We start from the raw sequence: 23498 nt of genomic DNA, 5'->3' as shown, positions 1-23498 counted from the left end.
ACAGACATGGCCGGCGAGGGAGATCAGCAGGACGCTGCGAACAACATGGGCAATCATTTGCCGCTCCTGCCCGGTAACCGCCCGGGGCCGGTCCCTGGCGGCGGGAGGGGGCGAGGCCCGAGCTGTGAGCGGCACGGCGGGGCCGGGGAGGCGGGCGGGCGCTGTGGAGCCGGCGGGGCCGCGCCGGAAGCGGCCGCGCATCGGGCCGCCGGCCAGGGACCCAGTAGCGGCGCTTCTCCCAGCGGCTCGGTCCCCCGGGTTGGGGACGAGGTTTGGAGGCCGGGGAGGGGGGTCTCCCCCAAAAGGCAGGGGCCCCATGCTCTCCATCCTCCGTGTGTCCAGAACTTGGCTCCCAGGAAATGGTCTGAAACTGGGTCGGGGGAAGAGAGGGGGACTGGGACAGAGCTCAGCAGCCCAGACTTTTCCTCGACTTCTTCCCTTTGATAAGGGTGACAGCTACCATGTACTAACTGTTTGCCACGTCACGGGCCTTGCCATAAGCGCTTTGCATGCGTTTCTCCGTTTAATCCTCCCCATATTTCTTTTCTAATCCTGATTCGGTGGGTGAGAAGTGGATTGGCAGATTAGTGTGTGACTTGCCCAAGGTCACACAGTTGCAGGGCCAGGACTCCTATCCGAGTCTATCTGTCTGCATAGCTGGTGTCTCTCAACCACTTCACGGCCAAGACAGTATTTGGTCTGTTCTTAGGCACATAGTTCAAACACATGGTAGAACAAGCTTAATTAGAGATACTTAGGACTGTGATGTTAAACTCAGTTTTCTCTCTCTTTTATGTTTTGTGAAAATTTATACTTTGGACTTAACGTTGGAACACTGGGTAGAAACAAAAAACCTGGAATAATTGTACAGTTTTGTCGTGGAAGGCTCTAGACAGGAGATGCTTTCCAAGAGGTGTATCAGCCAAACTGAGACTATTAGCTGAGTCCCTTCACTGTGTGTCAGGAAGTATGTTAGGTGTCCTGGAGATGAAAAGAGGTATGATACACAGTCTGATACTTGAGGGGGTTTGTCATCTATATGAGGCTCCTGAAAATATAACTAGCAAAAGGCCGTTGATTTAGGCCAGTTAAGCAAATGCTCTTACCCTCCATCAGAGGGAGGGATTGTTCAGGGCCGAAACGGATTGGGGGAAAGCCCTGTGGGGTGTACTGGAGACATCCAAAAGCATATAACTTAGGATAGGCTTGCAGAAGATAAGGCCTGGAAGCTTGGGTTGGAGTGTTGGGAATCTTGCATCTCTTGCCAGTGAGACTGGGGGTTTCTTCCGTGGGTTGCAAAGAAACAGTTGTGGGTTTCAGACCTAAGAGAAGCTGTGCTTGGAGGACTAATTTGCCCACTGGGAGTGGCGTGGGTTGGAACAGGAAGAGACTGAAGGCATGCCCTCCATATAGGAGGAACCTTTTCCAGAGAAATACATCAGGATCAGACTCAGTGGTCGATGCGGAAGCAACCTAGCTGAATTGAACTTGACTGAAGAGCTGAGCTGTTTTTTCAGAGACATCAGCCCCGCTCTGTCTGTGCCAAAGCCAGCGTGTCAGGGAAGATGCTGATGTTCTTTTGGCATCCACATGGTGCTCCTGCATGAGATGAGTCATCACACTTCACCCTGGAAGCTCTGAACACTCAGTGTGTTTTGTCAAAAAAAAATCGGGTGCGAAAGGGCTCAGAGAGATTGTCAATACGATAATCCTGCTTTTGCAAATCATACATGAGTTTTATTTGTAGAAACATTGGATTGTCCATACATCCATGTAGAATGAATTGTTTTGAAGAGTAATCCACTTTAAACGCTAAGGAACTAGCTTAATATTTAAGATTCGAAGAATCTGTCCCAACCAAACAAAACACTAATAGATAAACAGCCAAGTGGGGGAAGTGGGTTTCTGCCCTATATATGAGAAAGACTACTTTGTGTAAGGAAATCATTTAGAGACGAAGTTGGAACAGTTAACATGTAAATGTTAAAATTATGAATTCTAGCCTTTAAGCTAAAATTTGACCTTTTAAACTCTGTGTAATAGAGCAATAGAATGTCAAAATGCTTAGTGAAAGCCATGGTGTCAGAATTGTGAATGCAAGGAAGTAGATTCAGAATATTTCATCGGTTTAGATTTTTCTTTGTTATCTCTCGGTCTCTTAATGAAATTTCTTTGTGCTTAGGAAAATTTTGTATGACGCGTTAAACCATTGAACATTTGAATTTAAATTGAAATAATTATGTTCTCTTTGACAAAGCCTTATATCTAAGGAATTTATAAGAATTAATAGAGAGTCCAAGGCAGTTGCCATGTTGAAAAACATTTATATTTTCTTGTCAGGGACCTAGCTGGAGGTGGTTTGATTTAAATAATGATATGCACAAAGGAAATTAACTATTTTGTAAAGACATTTTATCCATTTAGAAGTTTATTTGGGGGCTTGCTTGCTTTATTCCTTCTTTCTTTCCTTCCTTCCTTTCTTTCTCCCCTCCTTCCTTCCTTCTCTCCCTCCCTCTCTCCTTCCTTCTTTCCTTCCTTCCCTCCTGTCTTCTCCAGAAGCTCTTTAAAGTTAAACGTTTGAAAAAACTTTAGAGATTGTTCTTGTTCATGCCTGTCATTTTTCAAATGAGGGAACTAAGGTTTAATCAGGTGGGATGAATTGTCTGAGGTGTCAAAATTAGTTCCTAGCAAGGGAGAAGAGGTAAACCTCCTCTGCAGAAGAATTTCCAATCATTTATGCAGGTAGTCCCCCTTCAAGGAGGTGGAACATAATCCCTGCTCCTTAGATGTGAGTTGTCCCTAGTGATTTGCTTACAAAGAGTACAGTGTGGAAAGGAGGGGGAAAGTAGCTTTCCAGTCGAGAAATCTGACTAACACTACCTCATCCAGGTGATCAAGGTCAGCTTCAGTAGTTATAAGTGACATCGGCAGTGTGCACCCTTGATAGGACATGATGAAAATGGCTCTTCACCTCCCTAGGCTTCCTCCCCAAAACACAAATCCTAATTGAGGGACATTCTACAAAAATGCCTGGCCAGTAGTCCTCAAAACTGTCAAAGCCATCAGAAACAAGGAAACTCTGAGAGACCATCCCAGCCCAGAGGAAGCTAAGGAGACATGACAACTGAATGTAATGTGGTGTTCTGGATGGGGTCCTGGAACAGAAAAAGGATATTAGATAAAAACTAAGGAAATCCAAATAAAATGTGTTTAGTTAACGGTAATGTGCCAATGCTGATTCCTTAGTTATGACAGATGTACCGCACTAATACAAGACATTAGCTATCAGGAAATGGATGTGAGGTATACAGGAACTCTCTATTATCTTTGCAACTTTTCTGTAAGTCTTAAACTATTCTAAAATTAAACATTGATTTTTAAAAAAGTAGTTGGTGGCAGAGCCCAGCCTAGACCCCAGCCCTCCAGCTGCCTCTTCACAGTACTGTCCAGAATCCCAAGTGTGTGTGGTGTTTACAAGAACCTCTCTTTTCATGGGCCCAGAATCCTCATGAAGGAATTATGTATTTGAAAGGGAGCATAGCTTTTACATGTTCATGCCTCTGTTTTGTTTTGTTTTTTTCCCCTTATAATATTGTACTTTTACAGCAGAGGATGAGGAAGAAGATGAAATTGAAATGGAAGTTGAAGACCAGGATAGCAAAGAACCCAAGAAACCAAACATCATAAATTTTGACACTAGTCTTCCGACATCACATACAGTATGTAATTTTGTAACAGATCTAGTATGATAAATACGTACATTTAACTGTAGATGGAAGTTCTTGAAAACGAATGACTGCTTTTAGCATTACTGGAAATTACCTCACACCAGAAGTGGATGAGGACGTGGGCTCTTGACAGTAGATAAACAGTCTTAAGCTGTAATTTTTAAGCAGTTTGATACCATGTCTGTTACTAGCTGTAATTTTTTGAAGAATTGGTGCTCTTCTTACGTCTTTGCTAGTAACAGGGCTACTAAAGTACTTCTTATTCTCTGTACTCCTGGGTCCCAGGGTGTTGTTTAACATTCTAGCATTTTATACTTGTCATTTATGCTCTTTGGACATAGAGATGTCTAGCTTAGTCAAAATCAAATATCAGGTTGGCCAAAAAGTGCCTTCGGTTTTTAAGTGAAAGTAAAAGACATTTTTCATTTTCACCAAGAACTTTGTTGAACAACGTATTCACCCTTTTGTTCCACTACCTTCTGCCATTTTTTAGGCAACTTCATAATTCCATCTTCCCACAACTTTTTATCTTTTTGAGCAAAGAACTGTTCCAAGTGCCTTTTACAGTCTTCCAGGGAATTGAAAATATTTTTCCATTAAGAGAATTTTGTAAAGACCAAAATAAATGGAAATCCGAAGGTGCAGTGTCTGGTGAATACGGCAGATGAGTCAGAACTTCCCAGCCAGGCTGTAACAGTTTTTGCCTGGCCATCAAAGAAACATGCGGTCTGCGTTATCCTGATGGAAGATTATGCATTTTCTGTTGACTAATTCCGGACGCTTTTCATCGAGTGCTGCTTTCAGTTGGTTTAACTGGGAACAGTACTTGTTGGAATGAATCGTTTGGTTTTCCAGAAAGAGCTCATAATAGAGGGCTCCCTTCCAATCCCACCATATACACAATATCACCTTCTTTGGATGAAACCGGCCTTTGGTGTGGTAGGGGTGGTTCATTTCACTTGCCCCATGATCTCTTCCATCTGCATTATTGTACAGTATCCACTTTTCATCACCCGTCACAATTTGTTTTAAAAACGGAACATTTTTGTTACATTTCAGTAGATAATCGCATGAGGATATACGGTCAAGAAGGTTTTGTTCCCTTAACTTATGTGGAACCCAGACATCAAAGTGATTCACATAACCAAGCTGGTGCAAATGGTTTTCAGCGCTTAATTTGGATATTTTGATAATGTCGGCTATCTCCCACGTGGTATAATGTTGATTGTTCTCAATTAATGTCTCGATTTGATTGCTGTCAACTTCAACTGGTCTACCCGACCGTGGAGCATCGTCCAGCGAGAAATCTCCAGCATGAAACTTCGCAGACCACTTTTGACACGTTCGCTCAGTCACAGCATCTTTTCCCTACACGGCACAAATCTTTTTTTTTGCGTTTCAGTTGCATTTTTACCTTTCTTAAAAATAATAAAGCATACTGTGACGAAAATGTTGCTTTTTTTCTTCCATCTTCAATATTTAAATGACTACACAAAAATTCACCAATTTTGATCAGTTTTTTAAAAAAATGCACGCTGATATGACAGCTGTCACGATACAGTCTAACAAGATTGTTTTGAGTGAAGTTAAGACAACTAAGCGCTACTAGAGCCGTCTTACGGAAAAAAAGAATGAACCTTTTGGCCAACCCAATATTTTGAACTTAAAAAATGCTCTTGAATTTTTACGTATGTGAGAGATTCTTCACAAGAAATTAGAAATTCTACTTCTAGGAGTCAAAAATAGATTTTCATGTGGGAGCTGATACAGCATGTTTATTATCTAAATATTTGTACCCTCTGTGTATGTTTCCTTATGCGGATTTGCTGTTCAGTCTGTTGAGCTTGTGTTTTTGTTCCATATCTGTAACGACACTGACCCCGTGTGTGTTCCTCTGTAGTATCTGGGCTCTGATATGGAGGAATTTCATGGCAGGACTTTGCACGATGACGACAGCTGCCCGGTGATTCCAGTTCTGCCCCAGGTGATGATGATCCTGATACCCGGGCAGACCTTACCTCTTCAGCTTTTCAGTCCCCAAGAAGTCAGTATGGTGCGGAATTTAATTCAGAAGGATAGAACCTTTGCGGTGCTTGCATACAGGTAAAATCTTAGAGCTAATTGACTTAACAGTCTCTCGTGCAGTCCCAAGAGAGGTGGTTTTAAAGCCAAAACTGACTACTATTCTGCATGCACAGGAGATGGGATGAGGTTGGGAAGTAAAGCATTCGGATAAACAGTGTGAAAGTGCAAGTTGGAGTATTTCGGTATGATCGTTACCATCTAAATCAGGCTTTACCTTTCACACACATTTGAACTTTCTGGTATTTGAAAGGTTTTATATCATTAATATTTAATGAAAAACATTTCTAGAATCTTATTTTCAAGAACTATCTTTATTTAAAGAAAAAGAGGGCTTTACATTGTAATGTAAAGGATTACTTTTACAAAAGAGCAACTAGTTATTTCACCGTCTCAAAATTCCTAAGCAGTCCTTTTACAGACCCGCGCTAAATTGAAGCTGAATTTGAAGTATCCCATGACAACTAGAGGAAATCAGTGGTAGAGGCAGGATATCCATACAGGAAGGTCCCCCTCCCGCCCCGGCCCCCCAGTGCAGTGCTGCCGATAAGCAGCAGAAAGGATGGTCTGCTGAATAAAAAGAATGTTTGGTTTGGGAAGTGAGAGTTTAAAGTCCTATCAGTCCTAGGTCATTTTCAATGACTAGCAATCTGTTCTTTTCCTAATGGGCTCTAATTGTACTTCCTGAAGCCTCTTTATATATCTCAATTCCCTGTGTGATTCTAAAATAAATAAAATTAAATAGCTTTGCAATGAGAGCCGATTGCTATAAATTGTTTTCCCATGTGTATTGCTTTTGTCAACTTTGCATATCTGAAAACTAAATGTTCAAAACTGTTTCCTTTTTAAAATTTACCTTGGAAGTAACGTACAGGAAAGGGAAGCACAGTTTGGAACAACAGCAGAGATATACGCCTATCGAGAAGAACAGGATTTTGGAATTGAGATTGTGAAAGTGAAAGCAATCGGAAGACAAAGATTCAAAGTCCTCGAGCTCAGGACACAGTCAGACGGGTAAGAAACACCATGTGTCTTAAAGCTCCTTGAACATCATAAAATGAAATGGTTTTCTTATATTTTTTCTGTTTTGCTGACCCTTCACATTTTGTGACTTTTAACTAGCTGTTCTTTTCCCTTTGAAAGTATAGCCTAGGGGTTTCCAACTTTGCTGTGCATCAGATGCCCTGGGAAGTTTTTAAAACTATAGATGCCTGAGTTCCAACCTCCCCTCCCATCCCTAGAGAGCCATCAGTCTGGGAGGGAGGCCACAGCATCTTTTCTGATGATTTCCAGGTGATTCTAACATCCCTCTAGGTTTGGGAACGGTAATGTAAACCCTACAGGCAGTGTCATGTGGGGCAGGGCTTCTTTGGGGTTGAAGACCTCTCTTCAGATTGAAAAGGGTGGGAGGTCAGAGCCTGGTAAGCTGTGTGCGGCATCCCTGTGCTTGGGGAGCCATGGCGGTCAGCCTGCCACCTCCTTCTGGACTGTGGAGGAGTGTTTACACTGAGTGCCCATCTCCACCGTGAATGTGCTCTCACCCGTAACGGATCACATACTTAATAAGTGATCAGGAAGCACTTGTCATCTCTGTGCCTTATACAGTTTAGAAATTCTCTGAGTGTTCTGTTTCAGCAGTCACTATGCTGGCGTGGCTCTCATGGTTAGGGTTTTTCCACAAATTTAAGGAATACCTCATTTTAAAAAATGCAGTTCACCTTTACTCTTAAAACAAACAAACAAGCAAACCTTCAAAAAAAACCACACAGCATATTGTCCTCAACACTGCATGTTTCCTTTTATAGGAGTGGTTCTTAACTATGGTACCTAAAAATCACCAGTGAATCACCAGTGAAGTCTTAGAAACAGATTCTTGGGTCCCCCCAGCCCTAGTGAATTGGTCTGTTATCTCTAGCCGCGGTTGAAAATCTTGTCAGGTCTCTGTGTTGCACAGGTAACGTCTTCCGAACACATGGACACTCAGAGGGATCTTTAAAGATTTAAAAAAGAATACGAGCTGCCTGTGGGCAATAACTTTTTGTCTGTTTTGTTCACATAGTGGGCATTCATAAATATTATTGAACTATGAAAATATTGAGGGGTCAGCCACCCTTTGGAGCTTGAGAGAGAGCATAGAAGAATGAGGGGTGGGGTGCCAGAGCCCTCGGGGGGGTTAGTGCTACCCTCCTGGTGACCCCCACCCAGAGCATTCGCTGCGCAAACCCTCCCAGCACTGAGCACAGTGTACTGTCATCATAGGGTTGTGTGTGTCTCCCTCGAGGCGAGCTGCTCAGGACAGTGGCTGAGACTTCTATGTGTTCTGCATTTAGGACCATCAGTGTTACGTGAATGAATGAAAGAGTGTCCCCCTGAGGGCTCTGCATTGAGACAGTTAGCAAGCTGTTTTGTTGCTGTGGATTTTACTAACAGTTCCATTTTTAAAGTACTTCCTTCCTCATGCTTATAAAATTTTGAGTATTTGTGAATACTGTATTCCAGAAACCATAATGGCAAATTGACTTGGGGAAAAGTATACTTCTGAGACTGTCGACATCAGTGACTTGTGATTGTGGACAACTAGTTTGAACACAAGATGGCAATAGACCCTTAATTGTGAAAGCAAGTCAAGGGATATACCTTTGACTCTAGTAGAGATGAGCGTGAAACTGATAGGGCCAGACGGGACTGGGAAAGGGCCCATTCTCTGTAGTATCCCTGAGACCCAGTACCACAGCCTCTCACAAAAGTGAGTCTGTCTTAATTTAAAAGACCTCCACGGAGTGAGAATCCTCTGTCTCCACTGCCCTTCTGGTCCTGTCACTACCTTTACTGGAAATGGTGAAACAGAAGGAACTATGGAGATAATCTAGTGCAAGCTCCTCTTTTTTCAAATAAGGAAACGAAGTGCTAGAGAGGTAAGTAATTTGCCTAAGGTCATACGACTAGTAGGCACCAGCTGGTTGGTTCTAGGTCCCTGACTTCCAAACCAGTGCTCTTCCCACTAAGCCTGAATTCCTCCATCGCACGTTTGCACCTCAGGCCAGTTTCCTTTTCTTTAGTAATGCAGTACCAGGTAATAGTCATTTGTCTTCTACATAAATGACTCTTCATATGTAAAAAGTATACAGCTACTTTTCCAGAGTGAGCCTTTATTTCTGTGGCATCTTCTGAGCACGTGGAAATTTATTTGAAAAATTAATTTAAAAAAAATAGAAGTGTATCATTGAATCACCGTAGGACTCTTCAGGAGTTCCTGAGTATTTCTTACATGTAGAGAGGAAAAGGAGATTAATACTCTATTTGGAATTACAAAAGAAGCTCTCTTACCTGTCATAATTGAGATGAATAATTTTTAGTGAAAAGGGTTAATTAAAAATAGAAGTCATAAAAATTTACACATACATATCTTAAACATTTTATTTTAACTTAAAATATATAAATGTCCCTTCACTCATTTTACGTTTGATGGAAAGACAGGATACTTTCTTCGAATTGGGTCTGTGGATTAGAGATGGCACTAGTCTTTCTTGCATTAACAGCTTTCATTGTGCATCATCTATCTGCAGTTTATACCTGTAGTGTTTCTTCAAAGAGAGGTTCTGAAGATACTCACAAGGCTGTCTGAGCACAGAAGCCTTGCAGATTTGTGCACTTTTTTTCTTACCATTAGAATTGTCTGAACCTAATTTGAAAGCATTTTTTTGGCTCAACCTAATATTCATTGAAGCAGTTTTAACTTTGTACTTATATTTTATCAGTTGCTATAATATTTATATAAACTGTCAAACAACAAGATTCTACTGTATAGCCCAGGGAACTATATTCAATATCCTGTGATAACCATAATGGAAAAGAATATGAAAAAGAATATACACACAGACGCACACACACACATATATATGTGTGTGTGTGCGTCTGTATGTGTGTGTATATAACTGAATCACTTTGTGGTACATCAGAAATTAATACAACATTGTAAATCAACTATACTTGAATAAAATAAAATTTAAAAGAAAACTCCTTCCACTTCAAAAAATATTTATGTAAATTATGCAACTGTAATCACAAAACAACTGCCATAAACAGGTCAGGAAGAAACAAAACTAGTTTGTGTTACAACCAAAACTCAGCTGCTGGGAGAAGAAGCAGCCGTGTGCAGCAGACCCTGGGCGGGCTTCACAAAAGGAACAGAGACCAGTGCTTAACCCTGTGAGGCAATTCAGACAGCCTGTGTACAGACTAATGATTAAAACGATCACTAAGCTGATTTTTCAGTAGCATTAATGTTTTTATCATAATAAAATCTTACTAGGTGGATAAAACATCATTCTTACTCAGTTACTTTTGTTTTTAATGAGCTCTGATAATATAAGAACATTTGAACGTAGTTTGAACATAGTCAAATTTATTTTACCATTTTCCAAAGTCATGTAGACGTAAATTTGAGCTTGCAGGAAGGAACTGAAGTTAGTGGAGTGAGTCTAATATTAGCATTAAATTAAACCGACATATTTTCAGACACATTTAGGTATTTTCATTTAATAAATCAGAAGAAGTATCAAAGTGTCATAAGTTTTTGTGGGTTGAGACAGTGGTTACAATGAAAGACCACTTCAGAATTCCTAAGCATGATTAATAGTGAAGCAGAGACTTGTAATATTTTTGTAATTATTTTGTAATATATTTGACTTCATCAGTCTGACAGTGTTTTGTTCCAGCGTTTGGATGTGTTGATACCTTCTGCATTTGAAAAGGTATGCTAGGAGATTAAATGGCTCATAAGACAATGGTTCAGAGGTACAACCTTCCTCTTGGCATTAATTCATGATGAGATGCTTGCAATTATGATATTCTCAAGTAGCATTCTAGAATGATGACTTTACTGGCATGAGAGTTGAAATAATTTTTAAAGTAAAAAAAAGATAATATGGATATTTTGATTCTTTGCATATTCAGGGTAAATGCTTAGGAATGAAAAAAGGAATGCACATAGAAATAAGGCTGTGTGTAATTCTTTAGTCGTATCTAATCTTATCCATGTAAATGGGTTCTTGATTTCTCTTCCTTTCTCTACCTACTCCTCAGGTTCGGTGATTTATGAGAAGGGATAGATGTAAGAGTCGGGCAACGTAAAGAGACGGGGCGAGGGGAGGGGCGGGGTGTGTCTAATGATGTCTGAGAAATTAATTTAGAAGTTATCAAGATATGCGTAGGGGTTGGTTGTATATTGATTTTTTTAACTTTGTTTCATTTATAGACTATCTGAAATGTAAAAATCTCCCTTTCCATTCCACAGCGAGATAAAAAATCTTAGGTTACCTTTGGTTTTAACTTTGGTATGATTTATGAAATACAGTATTTTTTGAAAATTTCTTGTATCATAATAGCATTTGATGAGTATGTTTAAAAAAGAAAACTTTGAAAATCTTAGTATTTAAAATTACCCATAATGTTTAGAAACTTAATAGTTGGAGTTAAGATTATCTAAAAAATGAACAACATGCCTGGTTCTCTTTATTTCAGAATCCAGCAAGCTAAAGTGCAAATTCTTCCTGAGTGTGTGTTGCCTTCAACCATGTCTGCAGTTCAGTTAGAATCCCTCAATAAGTGCCAGATAGTTCCTTCGAAACCTGTCTCACGGGAAGACCAGTGTTCATATAAATGGTGGCAGAAATACCAGAAGGTGAGAAACTTCTTTTTTATGCCTCTTCAAAACAACAAAGACAGGTTGCTTTTTTCCTGTGTAAGAAAGAGACACAAACAACTCTCATGATCTCCTTCCCCAGACTCCTTCTGGACAATACTGTAGCCGCGTTTGATCATGCTGGAGCTTCTAAAAATTTCATAGGCAGCTGTTTATGTAAAAGCAGTTTGCAGAAGTAGTAAAATGTTACAATACTGTGAGGTATTCCAGCTATTATGCCTGTAAGTTATATATTAATTAATAACTCGTGGTTTTAAGTTCTGCAGGAGTCTCTTATTAGACTGTGGTCAGATGAGATGCTTGGCTCTTGAGTCATAAAACGCTTTACCTCAGAAAAAGCGTTTGGGAGAGTACACAGTAGTGAAGTACGTTTTGCTCCTTCTGGACTTGTGAAAGGAAGATTTTTTTGCTCTTGTACAACACTATTGACATCACAAAAATTGGCTTGAGACTAGGTGCTCTTCGAAAGTATTGCCTGTTGGGGCAGTAATTCCTGTGTATATCCTTTTGGCTAGATCATTCTTTCTCTTAGAAAAAATACTGATGAAGCTTGTTTGTACTCATTTGTGAGATGTATCAGTTATGAGTATAAAATACCTAATATTTATGATTTCTACCTAAAGGAAAAAATTTACTAGTTTCTAAATTTAGAATCAGTTGGCTTTTTGAGATTTATCTTTTAAAAATATGGAAAGAATTTTCATAGTAACCTGAAAAATCCTGTGCTAATCATCCTTTACTCTTTGTCATGGAGAGTAGTGAAGTTTTTAATTTTGATGTAGATTAGCATAGGATCCTAATTTGATGTGATTAGCATATATTATTCATAAGAGGGTCTCATACACTAGTCACTGTACCTCCACTTTTAGTGGTCTTGCAGTAGAAGTCATCCAGTTTCCAGAGAGAGCTTTGTGCAGGATGGGTGGTTGATGGGTAGCAGGCTCATGACTGGCTTTCTGTAGGCTCCTTGGTCTTGTTATTTTGTGTTTCAGCTCACCAGTCTGTGTCATGATATACTGTGGCTTAATTAGTGTTTCTAAGAAGATTCTGATGAGAAAGTTTAATTAGACTGCTTAAAGTTTCCCAAGCTTTGCCACTAAAATTTTTGAAGGTTTCAGAATATTGATACTGCCATAAGTTTACAGTAGCTTTTGTATAGCTGTGCAGTACTTGTATTTTCAGACTTGATATAGGCACTTTAAATATACTTTCACTCTTGTTTATTTTAGCAGTAGAACAGTGGAAGGTTTTGCTGTCCTAGTTATTTTCAGTGTAACTGCTGAAATAAGTATGTGGAGGATAGCGCTGTCGGTACATGGCTCCATGGAGCGGTTTTGGAGCGTGTGGAGTCATTTAGTGCCTAGCAGTGAGTCTGGCACTGGGTGGTGCCGAGATGTGGTTCTTTGGTGGGGTAACCGCACCAGGGTGTGCCTCCACAGCCTCTCGGTATTTAGACAGCTGTGTATTTCAGTCACTGGGTAAGTTTTCAGGAGGTAGTATTTTGATTTATATAATAGTTCTTCCATACCAAGATTTTTGTTAAAAACTCTTAACCGCTTATAAATCGTAAGTTAACTCTTTGCACAGCTCTAAGCATAGAGTGAGAGTGATTGGAGTTAGTTCCTGACTTAAGAGCTCTGGACGACTAGTTCTGTGTTCTCTTTGCAGGTCCTTGCCATCTTAACCCGGAACTTGGGTTAGGCAGATAAAACTTTGTACATGTAATTTTTGTGTGAATTACTGATTAAACTCCTCCTATTCTGTGGTTAAAGCACCTCCACGTGTTCACATTGAATTCAGAATTAGGCCTTTGCAGCTGGGTTGTCACTGGCTCAACAACAGCAAGGAAGGACACATGTGCAAAGGCCAAGGAAGCACATTTTTGTTTGGAACCAGATCTTTTGACCTTGCCCTGTTGTCTTATTTCTCCAGGAATTCTGGACTCTCAGACATTAGCCCTGTTATCTTCACATTCAGAGTTGCCAAGAACTAAACAGAAGGTGCTAAGCAATGAGAGACATGAAAGGTTTTCGGAGATAGAAATGCCTCATCCCGTGTATTTTTCAGATCGTTCAAGGGGTTCCCTTGCTTAAACTTTGGGTAGAGTTTCTTAGGTTCTGAAATTTGGATCTAGATCACTAGGCCAAGAAAAATTGCTAGCTGATCTATTTTGGACTCCAGGTGCCCTACAATCTCTGTTCTACTTTAGAGAGACCACTTAGAGCCATCCTGCTGGCATCAAAACGTGGAGTGGAGCAGAGGGAAGGGATGGCAGATGACACCAGTGGGAACTCCACGGGCCCCGGTCCCGTCTCAGTGGGTCGTCCTATTGCACCCGTAGCCGAACACTAACTTGCGTCACAGCACTTGGCTTCAGGCAGATCTGGGGCTCGGGTCAGCCCTCTCTGCAGAGTTTATTTACATCTGACTTGTGCATCTTTGTGTCTGAGAAGTGGTTCATGGGGCCAGAACTGGGAGATGCTTAGTTGATTCTTAAGCCAACTTGCAGTAATCGGGTTGCCACACACTTTTCCACCAGAGAAGATACTTAAAGGGTCTAGGAGTGGAGTGTAGTCTTCCTGACATGTATTCAGTTAACCTTGAAACTGTGTGCACACCTCTCAACATTTGCCATTGAAAACTAAAAAATCCGAATGACAAAATTATTTACGCTTCTGTTATCTTCCATCCTGACAAGGGAACATTGGAGAAGATGTCCCTAATGATTAAGGAGTTAGGCCAGTATTATCAGGAAGCACTCTTCCAAACCCACTTCTATCTGGAAACCTTCCTCATTCAGTGATTTGATCTTTGAAACTCATGTTTACTTATTTCCTTTCTATCACAGTGCCTTTCTCTCTTCACTAGGTTTACCGTAGTGGGATTCCCTGAGAGAGAGGAAAGTGTCGTTTCACCTACTTGGAGTACAATGTGAATGTTTCTAAGTACACTCCCTGCTTGCCCAGATTACCTATCTACTTGTTCATTTATAAAGCCCTTCTATGTTAATCAGAAAAAGAGTATGAAGTATAAAAAGAAATCAAATGTGGGTGGGCTTCCCTGGTGGCGCAGTGGTTAAGAATCCGCCTGCCAACGCAGGGGACATGGGTTTGAGCCCTGGTCCGGGAAGATCCCACATGCCACGGAGCAGCTAAGCCCGTGCGCCACAACTACTGAGCCTGCGCTCTAGAGCCCGCGAGCCACAACTACTGAGCCCACGTGCCACAACTACCGAAGCCTGCACGCCTAGAGTCTGTGCTCCGCAATAAGAGAAGCCACCGCAATGAGAAGCCCGCGCACCACAACGTAGAGTAGCCCCCGCTTGCTGCAACTAGAGAAAGCCCGCGAGCAGCAACGAAGACTGAACACAGCCAGAATAAAAACAAATAAATAAATAAATTTGTTAAAAAAAAAAAAAAAGAAAGAAATCAAATGTGGGAACATATTAAGAAAGTGACTGAAGCGTATCCGTCTGGTCTCTGCTAAATTTATAAGCCATGGTTCCTCCTGCTTCTCGTACAGAACAGGGAGGAACTGAGCTAACTCAGAAGGGGGAGGCCCCAAACAGGAGGAGTTCACAGGTTAGCTTCTCAGTCTTCTTCCCAAGTTTCTTCATGAAAATACAGATGAACATTCTAACTTCTTTCCTTTTTCTTACGTAAAAGGATCCATACTGTCCTGCACCTTCTTCTCTCTTAAGAGTGTAGGAGATTCTTCTGTATTCGTTTTCGGAGCACTGCTCCCTTCTTTTGAAAGCTGCACAGTACTCTCTGTGTGGATGCAGTATAATTTATATAACCAGTCCCCTCTGGATAACAGACCTGCACTGAGTGCTGTGTACAAATGACCTTCACGCAGGTGAGTATATAGGGCAGATTTTGAGAAGTGGGTTTATTGGATTTCAGGGCAGCTGCACTTGTAATGTTGACAGGTGTTTTCAAAGCACCTCACGAAGGAGGTTGTTCCTATCTGTGTCCTGATTGTCAGTGTTTCACCAAGGCTTTAGAGTATCCAGGTTAATTTTTGCTGATCTGATAAGTAAAATACAGTATCTTGTTGGAGGTTTAATTTGAATTTCTCTGAATATGAGTGAGCTGTGTGGCATTTTGTGTTTAAGAGCAATTCATATTTCCTTTAGTTGGAATTGTCGTCATAGTCTTTGCCCTTCATTGATTGCTAGGAGTTCTTTTTTTTTTTTTTTTTTTTTTTCACACACTGTACTTTATTTTTACAAGAGATAAATAGACTGACACCAAGCATTGTACATGGATGACCACAACAAAAGCAACAATGATGGCAATTACCAAACATGAAACACACTCATACTATGTCATAATATTGACATTCAGTCCAGTAATCCTCCACTGTAACAGGTCCTTTACTTTGCAGTGAAAATTGATTTGTATATTCTTTGCCTCTGAGTCCTTATGGGATTTTTTCTTTTTTTAAATTCAAACAAAGTCACAAAAATTATACTCATCCTCATCAGTTCACTCAGTCCCATGTAATTAATTTTTTGTTTTCATCTTGATCTTTTGTTAGCACTTTTATGAGCTCATCAGTTTTTCATTAGAGTTCTGAAAATGCTTATTCATTCAGTTCAGCAGTACAGTCAGGTACCAGAAACCTGTACTTGTCAGAGTCTTTTCCATGAATTTCCTGAAGATGAAACCCTTTTATAGGAACATATTTACAAAAGCATCAGAGTACACCCAGAACTGTCTGTAAATGACAAAAGACTTAAAAATGACCACAGTTAAAGATTTGATGAAAGTTCATAATAATGCAGTTGACAAGAAAATTAGTTATTTCTGAGATATACATTTTAAAGTAATAACTAGGATTATGACTTATAACATTATACCAGAACATATAAGATTTTTAGAAATTTCATGTAATGTCTGAAACATTTATATTAACATACTTCCATACAAATAACCCAATGAAAGTTTAGTATTAGTTGTTTTGTTTGTTTGTTTATACTGCAGGTTATTAGTCATCAATTTTATACACATCAGTGTATACATGTCAATCCCAATCGCCCAATTCAGCACACCACCATCCCCACCCCACCGCAGTGCTAGGAGTTCTTTACACATTAGGAAGCTTATCCGTTTGTCTGTGATTAATGAGTTCCAAACATTTCCTTTAGTTTGTCATTTTTTTTGTCTTTTAACTTTGTTTTTGGTGTGCTGTCATACATAGTTGAATTTATCATTTTTTTTAATACTTCCATATTCTGAATCGTAAGTAGAAATACTTCCCTGTGCAAAGGAGTCTTCATTCTTTAATAAAAGTAAAACATGTAATCTTTTAGTGCTCATTTCATTGTCTTTAATGATCAGAATGTAAGCTTTGATCCAAGTGTAGTTTGTCCTGGTATGATTTCAGTGCTCCTTTTTCCAGGTAGCTCCCCGTTGTCCTTTGACCATTTTCTGAGAGGGTCATATTTTCCCTCACTGAGATGCTACCTTATTATAGACCAGATTCATGTTTTTTATTTTATTTTTTCTTCTGCTCTGTGATCAGTTTGTTTATGCCTCACCAGGATACTGCTATAACTGTGGAGAGTTTATAATTTTGTAAGTAAAAATATGACCAGTAACCCCTCACTGCTCTTCTCTATTCAAGGTTTGTTTGGCTACTATTGCTTCTTAACTTTTGCATGTGACCATTAGAATCTGTTGTTGCCTTGTTCCAGGATAATAATAGTAGCAGAAGGAGCAATGATATTTGTTGTCTGTTTTTATCGTAAAGAGAAGAAAAGTCTTGAAATCGTGGCTATGTGTGTTCAGGGACTTCCTCAAACCAGAGTAGTGATTTCCCTGGCATACACCTTAAGCTTATAGTTGTCCATCTGCCATTGTGAGCTTATAAGCCTCGGGATCAAGAAAAAGCTCGCCATTCCATTCCAGTTCTTATAAGCAAGTAGGATTTGATGAAGGAAGGAAGGAAACAAAAACTTGTTTCAAAAATTCAAAAGCTTGCATTATTTGGATAAATTGTTTTGATCATTTACATTGCTGATTGTGATAGGTGTTAATACAACAAACGACCACCTTTGGTCACTATGTAAACCAGTGGTAACATTTTACTATTCACACTTAGCCTTTCACATTACTCTTCCAATTTCATTGCACTTCAAAGAACCATTTAAGTGGAGTTGGACATTTTTTGAACATTCTACATTGTTGGGAGGCAAAGCCGAAGCTATAGTCATGAGGCTTAAAAATGGAAAAAATGTGATGGATTACCTCCACGTAACAGACAGTCATTTGAAGGGCCTTTCTGCCTGCTTTCAGGAGTAAATCCTATTCCTGGAGAGAATACTACTTGGTTGGAGAATCAGTCATTGGTCACTTTTAAGCACCTAACTTTTTGGCTAGTATTAAAATTTTCTTGAAGTATAGCCCTTTTAGGAAGTAAATCATGGCGTTGATAGACTTGAAGCATGCCCATAAATTGCTGGGACTTATCATCAGTATTACCCAGATATAAGTCGGGCCTTTCCTATTGTGCCAGGAATCTAAATGGAACTCTTAAATTTGAGGATATTGAAGTGGCTTAAATTTTGGCAGTTCAATAAAAGCTAGCTGATCTCTTCTGGTTTACTTCTCTTCAGTTTGTACAGTTGACTTTCTAAAGGGTGAAATATTAAGGTTGTAGTACGTATATTTAATTGATTTGTAAATAGAACTGTAGAATCTGTCAGGGTAATCCTGATAAAGAATTTTAGAGGCCGCCTCACGTTGAAAAGTAGGGAACAGAGACCTGAGGCTGCAGCTTGTTCACATTCACAAAGCCTGGTAGGGGCAGATCGGATGGTCATGACACTGACCCTGATGGTGCCTTGCCCTTCACATCCTATTCGCTGTATATTATAGTAAGGAGTAATGTTTATATATAAATAAATTATTTTAATTTCTTTTTATCATTCTGTGGGTGTCAAATTACTTGCTTTTGTATCACAAAAGTGATCATTTTGATGTGTAAAGTATATATTAGTGACTGAATTCAGAGTGTGTCAGTCATCCAAACTGAAACTTCATTGGATCTTTGTCATTTCGTAATGCTAAGTACCCCTCTAGAAAGTAAGCCTCTCCCCACTAAAACATAAGCTCCACAGGGCAATGATTTTATTCTTTTGCTGTGCTTTTAATCATTGGTATACACCAAATGCATAAAAATAATGTCAGGTACATCCTAGGTGCTCAAAATATTTGTTGAATAAGTAACGCTTGGAGTCAGACCCCCTGAATGCACATCCTAGCTAATCCCCATTTACCAGCTGTGACCTTGAGCAAGCATCCTTCTGTGCCTGTTTCCTTACCTTTAAATTGGGGTGATAATACTGCCAATCTTATCAAAATCTTTTAAGACATGTAAAGTGGTTGCCGTTACTATTACTGAATATTCAGTTACCTGATGGGCTGTTAGCATTTTTTATTCTGTAACTGGACTCTGACAAAAATTCTTATTAGCGTTAGGTTTTGGTCTGACTCCTCAGGCTTAAATCACTACCTGAGCATGTGCTCAGAGGCCATCCCAGACCATCTTTGGGTAGCTTCAAACATAAGAATCATATTGAGCCAAAAATTCTTCTTTAATAAGAATCCATTGGTTAGAGCTGTAGACCACGAGCCTTTGAGGGCAAGTGTGTCCTCATCCACGTAGCAGTTTCTGAATTATTCGTAAGCAAGTATCACATACTCTTGAGAGGCAGCTCCAAACCACACATCCCTAGTGTGAACTCTAGACCTATCTTCAGCATCGTGGCCCCTGACAGGGAAAGTTCCCATTTCTGACCATCACAGAAGAAGAAGGTTACTGTCTCATCTCAGTGCCTTGTCTTCTTCTAATAGCGCTAGAAGAAGATTGTGGGGGCAGTAGGGGGTGAGCTCTGCAGTGCGCTGGTTAGTTTACAACCATCAGCTAAGACCCCAAGTCCTCTCTGCATGTGCCGTGTACCCACGCTCCCCATCTCGCACCCACTCACTTGGTCTTGCAGGTGCAAGCGTAGGATTTCCCTTTTATTTTGTTAAAGGTTATCTTGCCTTTCTTGTTCCACTCTGATAGTTCTTTCTGACCTCCCGTACCCCTTTCCCACCCAGTTTCATGTGTCATGCCCTCTGTCAATTGACAGCTTGTGTACAAAATTACAAATATGTGTACATATGTAGGTTTTGTTTTATTAAGAAAATGTGATCATTCTTTATATTCTATACATTCTTTGGTCAGGTGCAGAATCTTCTCTGGTGTCAAAGTATTCTGTTGTATTTAACTATTGCTGAGAGATGGTTAGGTTGCTTACAACCGCAGTGCATCCTTTCAATCCTGTTTTCGTGTCCTGTAGAACACTTCCCTTTCCAGATTTTCTTGGTTGTTTTTACACATCTGTTCTCTCAGATGAACTTTAAATTATACTTCGAAGTTCCAATCTCATTGGTATTGCATTGAATATATACTCTGAGGACTGACATCTTAATTATTGGGTCTTCGCAACATTCAAGTGCTGCAGGAATTCAAGTAAAAACATCATTGTCAAATATAATAGATAATCGTCTATTATGGGATTATCTGCAAGCTTTTCCATCTTTTTGAAATTAGAAAGTCTTTCTGGGCCAAGATCATTTTTTAAACGTGTTTCTTTCTACTATAAGATCTTGATTCTGTGGTGTTTTTTAAGTGACTTTTTTTTTTTCTGTTTTCAGAGAAAGTTTCATTGTGCAAATTTGACTTCATGGCCTCGCTGGCTGTATTCCTTATATGATGCTGTAAGTAACTTACCTTGAACTTTGTGCTCCTGGGGGAAGCCATGGCATAATTAAGGGTCATTAGAACAAAATAGGCTTTCATACCCAGTGCGGTTTTATTTTTGGAACTAATGCCATTTGTTACATTTAAGTGGAACAGGCAGGAATCATACTGCTGGATAGACTTGGCTCTTAATTTGATAGATTTTTAGTTTTCCCTCAGTTTATAGTGGCTTGCAACCTCAGGACAAGCTATTGAAGCATTTTAGGGTTTATTAAGCATTTGAAATTTTGCTGAGTCAAGGGCTAGTTACATTTAGGAAAAATAAAGAATCCTTCAACAATGTTTTGGTTTTTTCCTAAACAAGAATATTCACTTCAATTTCCTGATCCCTAGTGTACTAATTGATGCATCCACCAATGTTTTTGCACCTCAGATTTTTTTATTAGGCATCATGACATCTTGAAAAATTCATTAAGAGACTGCTGGAATAGTTGAGAGAATCTGGCTTTTAGACACAAAGACTGTGTTCAAAGCCTGATTTGTTACTTTTCCTGTGGTGTGGGGCAAAAGTTGATTATCTATAAAATGGGGATAATGGTAGTTATCGTCTTTGGGATGTCGCGGACGTTCAACAAACGTTAGCCTTTCGCTTAGGGAATCGGCCCGCCCACAGCTATGGAGCCCTGGGCAAACTAAACCCATAGGTTGTGAGCACTTACCACATGGGCAACACTAAAGGAAACTACAGTTCCGTCTGCCCTTCAGCAGCTTCTGAGCCATTACAAACACACAATAGACAAGAGTGGTTTTTGCGTCCACTGGTGAAAAGACAGTGAGCATCTTATGTAGTAAGTGCCAAGGAAGGTGTGTAGGTAGCAAGTGCGGGTGCAGCTTACAGGGACCGACAGAAAAGGCTTCCTAGAAAAGGGAAGAGGAGGCCTCTGAGATAGCCAGAGCGTGGGAGGAGAGGCCTGGAAAGCCAGCCTAGTGCTGGGCAAAGCTGGGTCTTCCATCACTTCTGCCTAAGAAAACAGACACATTTAAACTCGGAATTTTACTAGGTAGTGATGACTTAAATTGCTAATATATTAGGTTTATTGAGTTGACAAGCTGCCAGTAAAGTGTAAAAAGTCTGTGAACCTTATTATGGCTACTTTTGTTTCAAACAAAACAAGGAAACCTTAATGGAGAGAATCAAGAGACAGCTACACGAATGGGATGAAAATCTGAAAGAGGATTCTCTTCCTTCAAATCCAATAGGTATGAAAAATCAGTTTCCTTCCTGTGACCTGTGATGCCTTACTGAAAGAAATTTTTCTGTATGTTTTCTGTTTAATGAAAATGAAACCAAAAAAAATTTTTTTAATTAGTATTCTGAAAAGCATACCCACTTCTTTTGCTTTGAGCAATTACAAAAAAAAAAAAGAGTATTTTTTAGTTAATAGTAGCAAAGGTCTTAAATTCTCTGAGCACTCCTATTTTAGGCAAGGTTTTCATAAAAAGTTCAAGTTGCAATAAATGGCTTGCATCCAAAAACACTGAGTGTAAAGACTCTCCTTTCCCTGGTCTTCAAGGTGCCATTAAAAGTGAGTGCAGTACCAGGACTTATTATTACCTTACTTACAGATCTGTTAATTTGGTACAGTTTAGCTATTTTTCTAGTCTCGTAGCAAATAAGTGACTTATTCTAACATGGGTTTGATTTCATGTTTAATTTAAAAGACGACATGTACAAAAAAACAAGTATGGGAAAAGAAGTTACATTGTAGAACTGCTTAAGAGCTGGTATACTGTAGTACTGTTTATAATTGTGTGAAATGTGTTCTTTGGGAACCCTGTAGAGAAGGGTTTATTTCAAAAGGATGTTATCGCATTCATAAGCTATCCTGATACTTAACTCCTTCTTAAGTTTAAAACTTGAAAAACCCACCATGTCTTTAAGATTTTTCTTACAGAGTAGCTGCTTGTCTTCCTATTGATGATGTATTAAGAATTCAGCTCCTTAAAATTGGTAGTGCGATCCAACGACTTCGCTGTGAACTAGACATTATGAATAAAGTGAGTAAAGTGAATATGTTCGGATGCCCATGTTCAGTCAGTCTAGAGAGCGAGGGTGTGCTGTTAGAACTATCTGTAGGGTCCATTCATGTAGTCATGGAATTAGAGAGCTAGCTGTCCATCATGGTTGGCATTAAAAATATTTTAAAGGATTATTTTATATATTTCATTTGGGATCATAAGACAGAAACTTGAATTGTTTTGCATTCCTCAGATATAACCTTTATGTGATCTTCATTCAGACTTTGAACACTTGATTTCTACATGAACCATGTATGGTTTTTTACATATATATATATATATATATATATATATATATATATATATATATATCAGTCACTATTTCTCCATCCTAGAAGGTCATTAGTTTTGTGAGTGAGTGTGTGTTAGATCTCAGATTGTGTTTTTCTTGTTCCATCTTTAAAACTATGTTGTTGAATGGCTGGAAGGAAAATATGATAATCAGAGGGATCAACACCTTGGGAGCATTTTCCCCACTAACTTTCTCTTAAATTTTTTTAGTGTACGTCTCTTTGCTGTAAACAATGTCAAGAAACAGAAATAACAACCAAAAATGAAATATTCAGGTGAGAGCTTTATTACATTTTTAGTATAGATCTGAATACGTTTTCCCAAGTGCCATAACAGAATTACAGGCAAGACCGTATTTCTGTTCTCCATATATTTCCCTCCATTAAATTACACTCACTCAGCAAATGAAATAGGGGGGAATTAACTCTGCGTTGGGTAAGACAGTCTTCCTGATTGGGTACCCAGAACAACAGTGGGGGTATGTAAGGGATTTTTCATAGGTAATGAGCATGGTGAATGAAGTAAAACAGCTGAGCAGTTCGCTCCTCCCCCCCCCCACCTCCTTGTTGAAAATCTGTCAATTAGAGGATATCTTCTTAGTGCCTACCATGGTATTTCACTCAAATATCCGTTTCGCCACATAGCGTCAAAGATAGATAGAGGACATGCTTCTGAACATGTACTGATGCTTTTCTGACAAAAAGTCATTATAAATCAAGAAGGGAAGAACTGCTATTTGCAGAGTACTCAGATGCCCAAGAATGACCAAGTGGAAACTTGTCATTGGACTTACCCTCTCAGGCTCCTTTAGGGGCAGTTGAGTCCATATATTTTACAATGTATATATATCTTGAGGA

General features: G+C 39.6%; 2 protein-coding genes across 3 annotated transcripts in view; one reads left to right on the top strand and one right to left on the bottom strand.

Annotated features, from left to right (window-relative positions):
* CRBN (cereblon) overlaps positions 1-23498 on the top strand; it is a 26855-nt gene continuing 3357 nt past the window's right edge. Inside the window, exons 1-9 of one of the 2 annotated variants that reach the window (XM_061197161.1) lie at positions 1-73; positions 3607-3719; positions 5629-5831; positions 6675-6824; positions 11334-11493; positions 20226-20288; positions 21447-21531; positions 22214-22329; positions 22852-22916. In XM_061197161.1, coding sequence (XP_061053144.1) covers positions 7-73; positions 3607-3719; positions 5629-5831; positions 6675-6824; positions 11334-11493; positions 20226-20288; positions 21447-21531; positions 22214-22329; positions 22852-22916 — 1022 coding nt within the window. In that variant the 5' untranslated portion in view covers positions 1-6. The remainder of the gene's footprint in view (positions 74-3606; positions 3720-5628; positions 5832-6674; positions 6825-11333; positions 11494-20225; positions 20289-21446; positions 21532-22213; positions 22330-22851; positions 22917-23498) is intronic. The other variant, XM_061197163.1, reaches the window with a different exon arrangement.
* TRNT1 (tRNA nucleotidyl transferase 1) overlaps positions 19943-23498 on the bottom strand; it is a 24927-nt gene continuing 21371 nt past the window's right edge. Inside the window, exon 9 of the transcript XR_009701626.1 lies at positions 19943-20026. The gene's annotated coding sequence lies outside the window, so the exon portion shown is untranslated. The remainder of the gene's footprint in view (positions 20027-23498) is intronic.

Source organism: Eubalaena glacialis, chromosome 7, assembly GCF_028564815.1.
Source record: "Eubalaena glacialis isolate mEubGla1 chromosome 7, mEubGla1.1.hap2.+ XY, whole genome shotgun sequence".
NCBI classification, from domain to species: Eukaryota; Metazoa; Chordata; class Mammalia; order Artiodactyla; family Balaenidae; genus Eubalaena; species Eubalaena glacialis.
Note: the sequence above shows the minus strand (reverse complement) of the source record. Positions and strands in the feature narration are given on the sequence as shown.